The 13,116-nt window shown below is 44.8% G+C and overlaps 1 protein-coding gene across 1 annotated transcript in view; it reads right to left on the bottom strand.

Annotated features, from left to right (window-relative positions):
* Positions 1 to 13,116, bottom strand: part of trabd2a (TraB domain containing 2A) — a 185,030-nt gene that overhangs the window by 11,967 nt on the left and 159,947 nt on the right. The window contains exon 5 of the mRNA XM_065007658.1: positions 9,165 to 9,255. Within this exon, the coding sequence (XP_064863730.1) occupies positions 9,165 to 9,255 (91 nt within the window). The remainder of the gene's footprint in view (positions 1 to 9,164; positions 9,256 to 13,116) is intronic.

Here is a 13,116-nt window from a genome sequence, read left to right as displayed (position 1 = left end):
TGTGCTGGTCAAGGGCAGTCAAGTCTGGAGTGAACCAAGTGCTGTATCTGTCCTTAGTTCAATAGTTTTTGAAAGGGGCATACTTATTTAAGTCATTTAGGACCTTGAGGTGCACCCATGACCAGCTCTGAAACCAGATTGCATAGCGGAGAAGGTATGGTGGGATTCAAAATGGTCGGTAATCTGTTTGTTTACTTGGCTTTCGAAGACCTTAGAAAGACAGGTTTAGGATAGATATAGGTCTGTAGCAGTTTGGGTCTAGAGTGTCATCCCCTTTGAAGAGGGGGATGACCGCGGCAGCTTTCCAATCTTTGGGAATCTCAGACGATACGAAAGAGAGGTTGAACAGGCTAGTAATAGGGATTGCAACAAAGCATGGCCAGCCGTAGAGAAATGCTTACTGAAATTCTCAATTATAGTGGATTTATCGATGGTGACAGTGTTTCCTAGCCTCAGTGCAGAGGGCAACTGGGAGGAGGTGCTCTTATTCTCCATGGACTTTAGTGTCCCGGAACTTTTTTGAGTTAGTACTACAGGATGCAAATTTCTGTTTGAAAAAGCTAGCCTTAGCTTTCCTAACTGCCTGTGTATATTTGTTCCTAACTTCCCTGAAAAGTTGCATATCACGGGGGCTATTTGATGCTAATGCAGTACGCCTCAGGATGTTTTTGTGCTGGTCAAGGGCAGACAGGTCTGGAGTGAACCAAGGACTATATCTATTCCTAGTTCTAAATTTTTTGAGAGGGGCATCCTTATTTAAGATGGTGAGGAAGGCACTTTTAAAGAATAGCCAGGAATCATCTACTGACGGGATGAGGTCAATGTCATTCCAGGATACCCCGGCCAGGTCGATTAGAAAGGCGTACTCGCAGAAGTGTTTTAGGGAGCATTTGACAGTGATGAGGGGTGGTTGTTTGGTCGCAGACCCATTACGGATGCAGGCAATGAGGCAGTGATCGCTGAGATCTTGATTGAAGACAGCAGAGGTGTATTTGGAGGGCGAGTTAGTTAGGATGACATCTATGAGGGTGCTCGTGTTTACGGATTTGGAGTTGTACCTGGTGGGTTCATTGATCATTTGTGTGAGATTGAGGGCATCAAACTTGGATTGTAGGATGGCTGGGGTGTTAAGCATGTCCCAGTTTAGGTCACCTAGTAGCACGAGCTCAGAAGAAAGATGGGGGGGCAATCAATTCACATATGGTATCGAGGGCACAGCGCAGGGCAGAGGGAGGTCTATAGCAAGCAGCAACTTGTTTCTGGAAAGGTGAATTTTTAGAAGTAGAAGCTCAAATTGTTTGGGTACAGACTTGGATAGTAATACAGAACTCTGCAGGCTATCTTTGCAGTAGATTGCAACACCGCCCCCTTTGGCAGTTCTATCTTGGAGGAAAAATGTTATAGTTAGCGATGGAGATTTCAAGTTTTTTTGTGGATTTTCTAAGCCAGGATTCAGACACGACTAAGACATCCGGGTTGGCAGAGTGTGCTAAAGCAGTGAGTAAAACAAACTTAGGGAGTAAGCTTCTAATGTTAACATGCATGAAACCAAGGCTTTTACGGTTACAGTAGTCAACAAATGAGAGCACCTGGGGAGTGGGAGTGGAGCTAGGCACCGCAGGACCTGGATTAACCTCTACATCACCAGAGGAACAGAGCAGGAGTAGGATAAGGGTATGGCTAAATGCTATACGAACTGGCCGTCTAGACCGTTCGGAAAAGAGAGTCAAAGGAGCAGGTTTCTGGGCACGATAGCATAGATTCAAGGCATAGTGTACAGACAAAGGTAAGGTAGGATGTGAGTACATTAGAGGTAAACCTAGGCATTGAGTAATGATGAGAACTGAAGGGATGAGGAGAACTGAAGGGATGAGGTCTACTGAAGGGATGAGGTCAATATCCTTCCAGGATACCCGGGCCAGGTTAATTAGAAAGGCCTGCTCGCAGAAGTGTTTTAGGGAGCGGTTGACAGTGATGAAGGGTGGTCGTTTGACCGCGGACCCATAACGGATGCAGGAAATGAGGCAGTGATCGCTGATATCCTGGATGAAAACAGCAGAGGTGTATTTAGAGGGACAGTTGGTCAGGATGATATCTTTGAGGTATGCCCATGTTTACAGATTTGGGGTTGTACCTGGTAGGTTCCTTGATGATTTGTGTGAGATTGAGGGCATCTAGTTTAGATTGTAGGACGGCGAGGGTGTTAAGCATATCCCAATTTAGTTCACCAGTATGAACTCTGACGATAGATGGGGGGGGGGGGGGGGGATCAATTCACTTATGGTGTTCAGGGCACAGCTGGGGGGTCTATAACAAGTGGCAACAGTGAGTGACTTCTGGAGAGATGGATTTCTGGAGAGATGGAATTTTAAAAGTAGAAGCTCCAACTGTTTGGGCATAAACCTGGATAGTATGACAGAACTCTGCAGGTTATCTCTGCAGTAGATTGCAATTCCGCCCCCTTTAGCAGGTCTGTCTTGACGGAAAATGTTATAATTGGGGATGGAAATTTCAGAATTTTTGGTGGCCTTCCTAAGCCAGGATTCAGACACGGCTAGGACATCAGAGTGGGCGGAGTGTACTAAAGCAGTGAATAAAACAAACTTAAGGAGGAGGCTTCTGATGTTAACACGCATGAACCCAAGGCTATTACTGTTGCAGAAGTCAACAAATGAGAGTGCCTGGGGACACACAGGACCTGTGTTAACCTCTACATCACCAGAGGAACAGAGGAGGAGTAGGATTAGGATATGGCTAAAGGCTATAAGAACTGGTTGTCTAGTGCTTTGGGAACAGAGAATAAAATAAGCATATTTCTGGGCGTGGTAGGATAGATTCAGGCCATAGTGTACAGACAAGGGTATGGTAGGGTGTACAGTGGTGGTAAACCTAGGCATTGAGTGACGATGAGAGAGGTTGCATCTCTGGAGGTGTAACCTTTGTGAAATAGCTAGCTAGTAAGCGGTGGTGCGCGCTAATAGCGTTTCAATCGTTGACGTCAACTCGCTCTGAGACCTGAAGTAGTTGTTCTCCTTGCTCTGCAAGAGCCGTGGCTTTTGTGGAGCGATGGGTAACGATGCTTCCAGGGTGGCTGTTGTTGATGTGTGCAGAGGGTCCCTGGTTCGAGCCCAGGTAGAGGCGAGCAGAGGGACGGAAGCTATACTGCTACAGAGGCACCAGTTAAGCTAGGTGCGGTCTTCCGCATGTGTGGGGGGTGGGACAAGGGGGCTATCTGAGGCATGTTGAGCAGGACTAGGGGCTCCGCTGTAAAATAACACAATGACAGCTGCCCTAAACTACAGTACACATATTGACATTAGAGAAAGGCATAAAGCAATCACAGGTGTTGATTGGGAGAGCTAAGACAACAACGGGTGAGACAACAATGGGCAAACAGCGAGGACAACAACAACGGGTAAATGGCGATGAATGGGCAGAGAGGGTCAGTTAGCTACACACAGGGCCTGAGTTCGTGGTTGGGGCTGACAGATAAACAAAATGAAGTACCGTGTTAATGAACAGTCCAGCAGGCATCAGCTGTGTAGCCGTGTGATCATAGGGTCCAATGAGCAGCAATAGATGAAACAGGGAGCTGTTCGGTAGTCGATGACTATGCTAGATGAGCGGGAGACACGGTGTTCCGGAAGATAGCGGGCCGGGGATAGCAGATGGATCATCACCAACATCCACGACGCAGAGGTCGGTTGTGAGCACATTGGCCAAATTATGTCAGCAGACAAGTCGTGATGGTGGGGCTCCGTGTCGACAAAGGGTCCAGGCCAATTGACAAGAGAGGTATTGTAGTTGGTGCACTTTGTTTGCTAGCTGGGAGATGGGCCTAGCTCGAGGCTAGCCACTCGGTAGCAGCTAGCTAGCTGTGAGGATCTGGTGTAATGGTCCAGAGCTTGCGGCAGGAATCCGGTGATGAAGTGGGGGAAAATATCGCGCTGTGCAGACTGGCAGGGATTATCCGGGCTATCAGGGATAAAGCGGCTGGAGTCAGAGCTAAAGGTAAAAGCCGCTAGCAGTGGCTAACAATGACTAAATAGCTAGTAGCTAATTAGCTGGCTAGCTTCTGATGGCTAACTTCTGATGGCGGTTCCAGGTATAAGGTCTAGATCCCTACCACATTGGGTGAGGCGGGTTGCAGGAAGGTATATTTAATTTGAAAATGGAAAAAAGAGAATAAAATATAATGAAATGTATACAAAAAAATGTCAAGACTGAATATTTACACGGAACAAAAACAAACACATCGTACTGCTGCACCATCTTGAAAGGGAGTTGATGACAACGTAAACACCGTCTTGAGCATAAACGTATGCCGTATTTAGCCATAGAATGCGTTCATTGGTCAGTGAGTGGCCAAACTCTCGTCATACCTACAAGTTGTTTATTCTTTTGAACCCAGCCATTTGGTGTCACCGCCAACTCTTGCGCTCATAATTCCGGCTGTAGCGATCACACACCTAGACCAATAGCGATCACACCCCTAGACCAATAGCGATCACACCCCTAGACCAATAGCGATCACACCCCTAGACCAATAGCGACCACACCCCTAGACCAATAGCGACCACACCCCTAGACCAATAGCGATCACACCCCTAGACCAATAGCGATCACACCTCTAGACCAATAGCGACCACACCCCTAGACCAATAGCGATCACACCCCTAGACCAATAGCAATCACACCCATAGACCAATAGCGATCACACCCCTAGACCAATAGCGACCACACCCCTAGACCAATAGCGATCACACCTCTAGACCAATAGCGACCACACCCCTAGACCAATAGCGATCACACCTCTAGACCAATAGCGATCACACCCCTAGACCAATAGCGATCACACCCCTAGACCAATAGCGATCACACCCCTAGACCAATAGCGACCACATTTAGACCAATAGCAATCACACCCATAGACCAATAGCGATCACACCCCTAGACCAATAGCGACCACACCCCTAGACCAATAGCGACCACACCCCTAGACCAATAGCGATCACACCCCTAGACCAATAGCGATCACACCCTTAGACCAATAGCGATCACACCCCTAGACCAATAGCGATCACACCCTTAGACCAATAGCGATCACACCCCTCCCCTAGACCAATAGCGATCACACCCCTCCCCTAGACCAATAGCGATCACACCCTCCCTAGACCAATAGCGATCACACCCTTAGACCAATAGCGATCACACCCCTCCCCTAGACCAATAGCGATCACACCCTTAGACCAATAGCGATCACACCCCTTAGACCAATAGCGATCACACCCCTCCTCTAGACCAATAGCGATACTGCCAGCGTTTTGATTTACCACTAGGTTTGATCAAATAGAGGCCTTCATCTTACATGGAATATTTTGTGTGTAAAATGAATGAGTGAATTTACATTGATCTGTTCATTGTGTGATTACTGGGTAGTAAGATAATACATTCTTAATGTGGCCATATTTTCCATATTTCATTGTTGGAGTGAGTGACTAACTAACATTTAGCAAGCTTAGTTTTCATATTTTACCTTTATTTAACTAGGCAAGTCTGTTAAGAACAAATTCTTATTTGCAATCACAGCCTACCCTGGGCCAATTGTGCGCTGCCCTATAAGACTCCTAATCACGGCCGGTTGTGAAACAGCCTGGAATCGAACCAGGGTCTGTGGTGACGCCTCTAGCACTGAGGTGTGGTGCCTCAGACCGCAGTGCCACTCGGGAACCCATGATTGTTCCATTATGTTAAGTTACATAGAACGCTGGTATGCCACTGTACCACCAGACACTGGTATCCTGCTGTACCACCAGCCACTGGTATCCTGCTGTACCACCAGCCACTGGTATCCTGCTGTACCACCAGCCACTGGTATCCTGCTGTACCACCAGCCACTGGTATCCTGCTGTACCACCAGACACTGGTATCCTGCTGTACCACCAGACACTGGTATCCCGCTGTACCACCAGACACTGGTATCCTGCTGTACCACCAGTCTGACAGGGGACCTAGACCACTAAAAACATGTAGTCAATTACAACAGAGTAAGAGCGGCACAAATCAACATTCGAACTCCATGTATGGAGTGGAGGAACTGTGTGTAGCCTAGACTACTGCTCTGAAAACACAAAGAGTCCATTCGGCTTGTGAACGTTTTGAATTTACAAGAACCCTTGGGATGTTCTGTAGCTGATCATGTGGATAGGGCCTGTTCATTCTATGTACTCAGATTGTATTCAGGCTGTGTGGCATTGGGGCTTTATGGTCACTTCGCCCACAGGAAGACATTCTTATGCCCTGAAACAACAGAACGTCCAAATGGTCCAAATATATTTTACAATGACCAGTGAAGGATGGAGGTCACAGTGTTGTACCATGCTGTATACTACCATGTATAATGTGTATACTACCATGTATAATGTGTATTCTACCATATATAATGTGTATACTACCATGTATAATGTGTATTCTACCATATATAATGTGTATACTACCATGTATAATGTGTATTCTACCATATATAATGTGTATACTACCATGTATAATGTGTATTCTACCATATATAATGTGTATACTACCATGTATAATGTGTATACTACCATGTATAATGTGTATACTACCATGTATAATGTGTATACTACCATGTATAATGTGTATACTACCATGTATAATGTGTATACTACCATGTATAATGTATATACTACCATGTATAATGTGTATACTACCATGTATAATGTATACTACCATGTATAATGTGTATACTAACATGTATAATGTGTATACTACCATGTATAATGTGTATACTAAATCAAATCAAATCAAATTTATTTATATAGCCCTTCGTACATCAGCTGATATCTCAAAGTGCTGTACAGAAACCCAGCCTAAAACCCCAAACAGCAAACAATGCAGGTGTAGAAGCTACTACCATGTATAATGTGTATACTACCATGTATAATGTGTATACTAACATGTATAATGTGTATACTACCATGTATAATGTATACTACCATGTATAATGTGTATACTACCATGTATAATGTATACTACCATGTATAATGTGTATACTAACATGTATAATGTGTATACTACCATGTATAATGTGTATACTACCATGTATAATGTGTATACTACCATATATAATGTATATACTACCATGTATAATGTGTATACTACCATGTATAATGTGTATACTACCATGTATAATGTGTATACTACCATGTATAATGTGTATACTAACATGTATAATGTGTATACTACCATGTATAATGTATACTAACATGTATAATGTGTATACTACCATGTATAATGTATACTACCATGTATAATGTGTATACTACCATGTATAATGTGTATACTACCATGTATAATGTGTATACTACCATGTATAATGTGTTTACTACCATGTATAATGTGTATACTACCATGTATAATGTGTATACTACCATGTATAATGTGTATACTACCATGTATAATGTATACTACCATGTATAATGTGTATACTACCATGTATAATGTGTATACTACCATGTATAATGTATACTACCATGTATAATGTGTATACTACCATGTATAATGTGTATACTACCATGTATAATGTGTATACTACCATGTATAATGTGTATACTACCATGTATAATGTGTATACTACCATGTATAATGTATACTACCATGTATAATGTGTATTCTACCATATATAATGTGTATACTACCATGTATAATGTGTATACTACCATGTATAATGTGTATACTACCATGTATAATGTGTATACTACCATGTATAATGTGTATACTACCATGTATAATGTGTATACTACCATGTATAATGTATACTACTCTGTTATAATGTGTTGAATATGTGTAATATATTTCCAGTGTGTATAATTTGCAGTAACTATTTAATTTCTGCAAATATGTCTTGTGTATAACAACAACATGTACTATATGTGTATGCTATTTGTATAATGTATATACTATTTGTATAATGTGCATTCTAACATGTATAATAGCATGTACAATGTGTATACTAACATGTATACTGTGTATACTACTTGTATACTGTGTATACTACTTGTATACTGTGTATACTACTTGTATAATGTGTATTCTTTTTTTTCTTTTTTTTTTTACCTTTATTTAAACAGGCAAGTCAGTTAAGAACAAATTCTTATTTTCAATGATGGCCTAGGGATGGTGGAGGGTTAGAGTGGAGGTGGGATTGTGGGTAGTCAAATAGAGAGGGTACGGTGGGGGGGTTAGAGTGGAGGTGGGATTGTGGGTAGTCAAATAGAGAGGGGGTGGGGGGTTAGAGTGGAGGTACGGTGTCAAATAGGGGGTTGGGGGGTTAGTGGAGGTGGGATTGTGGGTAGTCAAATAGAGAGGTGCGGTGGAGGGTTAGAGTGGAGGTGGGATTGTGGGTAGTCAGATAGAGAGGGTGGGGGGCGGGGGGGGGGTAGAGTGGAGGTGGGATTGTGGGTAGTCAGATAGAGAGGGTACGGTGGGGGGTTAGAGTGGAGGTGGGATTGTGGGTAGTCAAATAGAGAGGGTACGGTGGGGGGGTTAGAGTGGAGGTGGGATTGTGGGTAGTCAGATAGAGAGGTGCGGTGGAGGGTTAGAGTGGAGGTGGGATTGTGGGTAGTCAGATAGAGAGTGTGGGCGGGGGGTGGTGGGATTGTGGGGGGGTTATAGAGAGTGGAGGTGGGATTGTGGGTAGTCAGATAGAGAGGGTGGGGGGGGGGGTTAGAGTGGAGGTGGGATTGTGGGTAGTCAGATAGAGAGTGTGCGGTGGGGGCGGGGGGTTAGAGTGGAGGTGGGATTGTGGATAGTCAGATAGAGAGGGTGGGGACGGGGGTTAGAGTGGAGGTGGGATTGTGGGTAGTCAGATAGAGAGGGTGGGGGTAGGGGGTTAGAGTGGAGGTGGGATTGTGGGTAGTCAGATAGAGAGGGTGGGGGGGTGTTAGAGTGGAGGTGGGATTGTGGGTAGTCAGATAGAGAGGGTGGGGGTAGGTGGTTAGAGTGGAGGTGGGATTGTGGGTAGTCAGATAGAGAGGGTGTGGTGGGAGGTTTAGAGTGGAGGTGGGATTGTGGGTAGTCAGATAGAGAGAGATGGAGGGTGGGTATTGGTTATGTGTTGGTGAGGACAGCGAGAGGTGTATTATTACCTGTTAATGGGCTGCCCTGCAGGAGTGTGCTCCACTTCATAGCCTTGACTCCTCAGCACATCAATCACTGTGTTGTTGCCCAGGAAGTGACCTGCAATAAAACCACAGTTCTCGTGTTAGGGTCAGGTGTCTCTGTTTAAGTCTATCTGTTTCAGAGACGCTGCAAGTCAACAGGACCAAGGCCGTGCCACTTAGCCAACCAGACCTGGGTTCGAATACTATTTGAAATCTTTTCAAATCCTTAAAACTGTGCTTGATTGAGCTTGAAACAAAAGTAAAGTCCCGAATGTTCAACCCCTGCCCACCTGGTACTCCAGGATCAGGCTAAAGCAAACTAGGCCTGGTAACACTTGCCAGCCAGCCCTCTCAGAGCCGTGGGAATGGCAGCGCCGGCTAACTCACTGTAACACTATATCTAGCTCAGCTCCCACAGAGTAGTCCAAGTGAAATACGACAAACCAGGAGAGATATTTCACCATACTCTGGTTATTTCACCGTTAATCTGGTTATTTCACCATTAATCTGGTTATTTCACCATTACTCTGGGTATTTCACCGTTAATCTGGTTATTTCACCGTTACTCTGGTTATTTCACCATTACTCTGGGTATTTCACCATTACTCTGGTTATTTCACCATTACTCTGGGTATTTCACCATTACTCTGGGTATTTCACCGTTAATCTGGTTATTTCACCATTAATCTGGTTATTTCACCGTTACTCTGGTTATTTCACCATTACTCTGGTTATTTCACCGTTACTCTGGTTATTTCACCGTTACTCTGGTTATTTCACCGTTACTCTGGGTATTTCACCGTTAATCTGGTTATTTCACCGTTACTCTGGTTATTTCACCGTTACTCTGGTTATTTCACCGTTATTTCACCATTACTCTGGTTATTTCACCATTACTCTGGTTATTTCACCATTACTCTGGTTATTTCACCGTTAATATGGTTATTTCACCATTAATCTGGTTATTTCACCATTACTCTGGGTATTTCACCATTAATCTGGTTATTTCACCGTTACTCTGGTTATTCCACCATACATCTGGTTATTTCACAAGTACTCTGGTTATTTCACCATTACTCTGGTTATTTCACCATTACTCTGGTTATTTCACAAGTACTCTGGTTATTTCACCATTACTCTGGTTATTTCACCATTAATCTGATTATTTCACCGTTACTCTGGTTATTCCACCATACATCTGGTTATTTCACAAGTACTCTGGTTATTTCACCATTACTCTGGTTATTTCACCATTACTCTGGTTATTTCACCATTACTCTGGTTATTTCACAAGTACTCTGGTTATTTCACCATTACTCAGGTTATTTCACCATTACTCTGGTTATATTGATTCTCATTAAGTAAAAAAAACACATAAAGGGTCATCGAGTCAGTCGCTGCCTGGGAGCTTTTAGCTTAATGTGCACTTTTAGTGTTTTAACAACTAACTGACTATGGCCACTGGTAAATTATAGAAACAGAGAGTGGATCAGCTTCAGAGAAGTAGGAAGGGAAGGAAACAAGTGGATCAGCTTCAGTGAAGTAGGAAGAGAAGGAAACAAGTGGATCAGCTTCAGTGAAGTAGGAAGAGAAGGAAACAAGTGGATCAGCTTCAGTGAAGTAGGAAGAGAAGGAAACAAGTGGATCAGCTTCAGTGAAGTAGGAAGAGAAGGAAACAAGTGGATCAGCTTCAGAGAAGTAGGAAGAGAAGGAAACAAGTGGATCAGCTTCAGAGAAGTAGGAAGAGAAGGAAACAAGTGGATCAGCTTCAGTGAAGTAAGAAGAGAAGGAAACCGAGTGGATCCTCCTCTCTCCAGCTCTCCTTTCCTCTCCTCTTCTCTTCTTCTCTCCTCCCACCCCTCCTCTTCCTCTCTCCTTCCCCACCCCTCTCCTTCCTTCTTCTTCTCCCCCCACTCTCTAGGTGAAGTGAAGCATTGTTGGTTCAGGTTGCGGCACGTCACAAAAGGAAGGAGTCTCTCCTTGTCCTCACAAACTAAGCCATGTAGCGTGGCAGTGTGTCAACAAAGTCAGAGCCTTTCATGGAGCCTAACTACCACAGGCCTGTAGGTCCTAAATACCACAGCCTAACTACCACAGGTCTGTAGGTCCTAAATACCACAGCCTAACTACCACAGGCCTGTAGGTCCTAAATACCACAGCCTAACTACCACAGGCCTGTAGGTCCTAAATACCACAGCCTAACTACCACAGGCCTGTAGGTCCTAAATACTACAGCCTAACTACCACAGGCCTGTAGGTCCTAAATACCACAGCCTAACAACCACAGGCCTGTAGGTCCTAAATACCACAGCCTAACTACCACAGGCCTGTAGGTCCTAACTACCACAGGCCTGTAGGTCCTAACTACCACAGGCCTGTAGGTCCTAACTACCACAGGCCTGTAGGTCCTAACTACCACAGGCCTGTAGGTCCTAACTACCACAGGCCTGTAGGTCCTAACTACCACAGGCCTGTAGGTCCTAACTACCACAGGCCTGTAGGTCCTAACTACCACAGCCTAACTACCACAGCCTAACTAATATGTGACAAGTGAAGAACAACACAGTTAAGTTCCAACATCCCCCTATAGTCCCCTGAAACAACACAGTTAAGTTCCAACATCCCCCTATAGTCCCCTGAAACAACACAGTTAAGTTCCAACATCCCACCCCTAAACCTAACCCGTAACCCCTAAACCTAACCCCCAACCCTAATCCCTAAACCTCAACCCTAAACCTTAACCCTAACCCCTAAACCGAACCCTTAACCCCTAACCCCTAAACCTAACCCCCAACCCTTAACCCTAACCCCTAAACCTAACTCTAACCCTAACCCCTAAACCTAACCCCCAACCCTAATCCCTAAACCTAACCCTCAACCCTAAACCTTAACCCTAACCCCTAAACCGAACCCTTAACCCCTAACCCTAACCCCTAAACCTAACCCCCAACCCTTAACCCTAACCCCTAAACCTAACTCTAACCCTAACCCCCAACCCTAACCCCTAAACCTAACCCCCAACCCTAATCCCTAAACCTAACCCTCAACCCTAAACCTTAACCCTAACCCCTAAACCGAACCCTTAACCCCTAACCCTAACCCCTAAACCTAACCCCCAACCCTAAACCTTAACCCCAACCCTAAACCTTAACCCTAACCCTAAACCTAACCCCCAACCCTAAACCTTAACCCTAACCCCTAAACCTAACCCCCCAACCCTAAACCTTAACCCTAACCCCTAAACCTAACCCCCAACCCTAAACCTTAACCCTAACCCCTAAACCTAACCCCCAACCCTAATCCCTAAACCTAACCCTCAACCCTAAACCTTAACCCTAATCCCTAAACCGAACCCTTAACCCCTAACCCTAACCCCTAAACCTAACCCCCAACCCTTAACCCTAACCCCTAAACCTAACTCTAACCCTAACCCCTAAACCTAACCCTCAACCCTAAACCTTAACCCTAACCCCTAAACCTAACTCTAACCCTAACCCCTAAACCTAACCCTCAACCCTAAACCTTAACCCTAACCCCTAAACCTAACCCCCAACCCTAACCCCCAACCCTAACCCCCAACCCTAACCCCTTTTAGGTTCTAGATAGCACCTTTTTATGTATGTAATATCCAAGTACTGACACAAACAGTCACTCTGCTACGTGTTCCCCAACCAGTCACTCTGCTACGTGTTCCCCAACCAGTCACTCTGCTACGTGTTCCCTAACCAGTCACTCTGCTACGTGTTCCCCAACCAGTCACTCTGCTACGTGTTCCCTAACCAGTCACTCTGCTACGTGTTCCCCAACCAGTCACTCTGCTACGTGTTCCCTAAACAGTCACTCTGCTACGTGTTCCCCAACCAGTCACTCTGCTACGTGTTCCCTAAACAGTCACTCTGCTACGTGTTCCCCAACCAGTCACTCTGCTACGTGTTCC

The sequence above is a fragment of the Oncorhynchus nerka genome, linkage group LG22, assembly GCF_034236695.1.
Source record: "Oncorhynchus nerka isolate Pitt River linkage group LG22, Oner_Uvic_2.0, whole genome shotgun sequence".
Classification (NCBI taxonomy): Eukaryota; Metazoa; Chordata; class Actinopteri; order Salmoniformes; family Salmonidae; genus Oncorhynchus; species Oncorhynchus nerka.
Note: the sequence above shows the minus strand (reverse complement) of the source record. Positions and strands in the feature narration are given on the sequence as shown.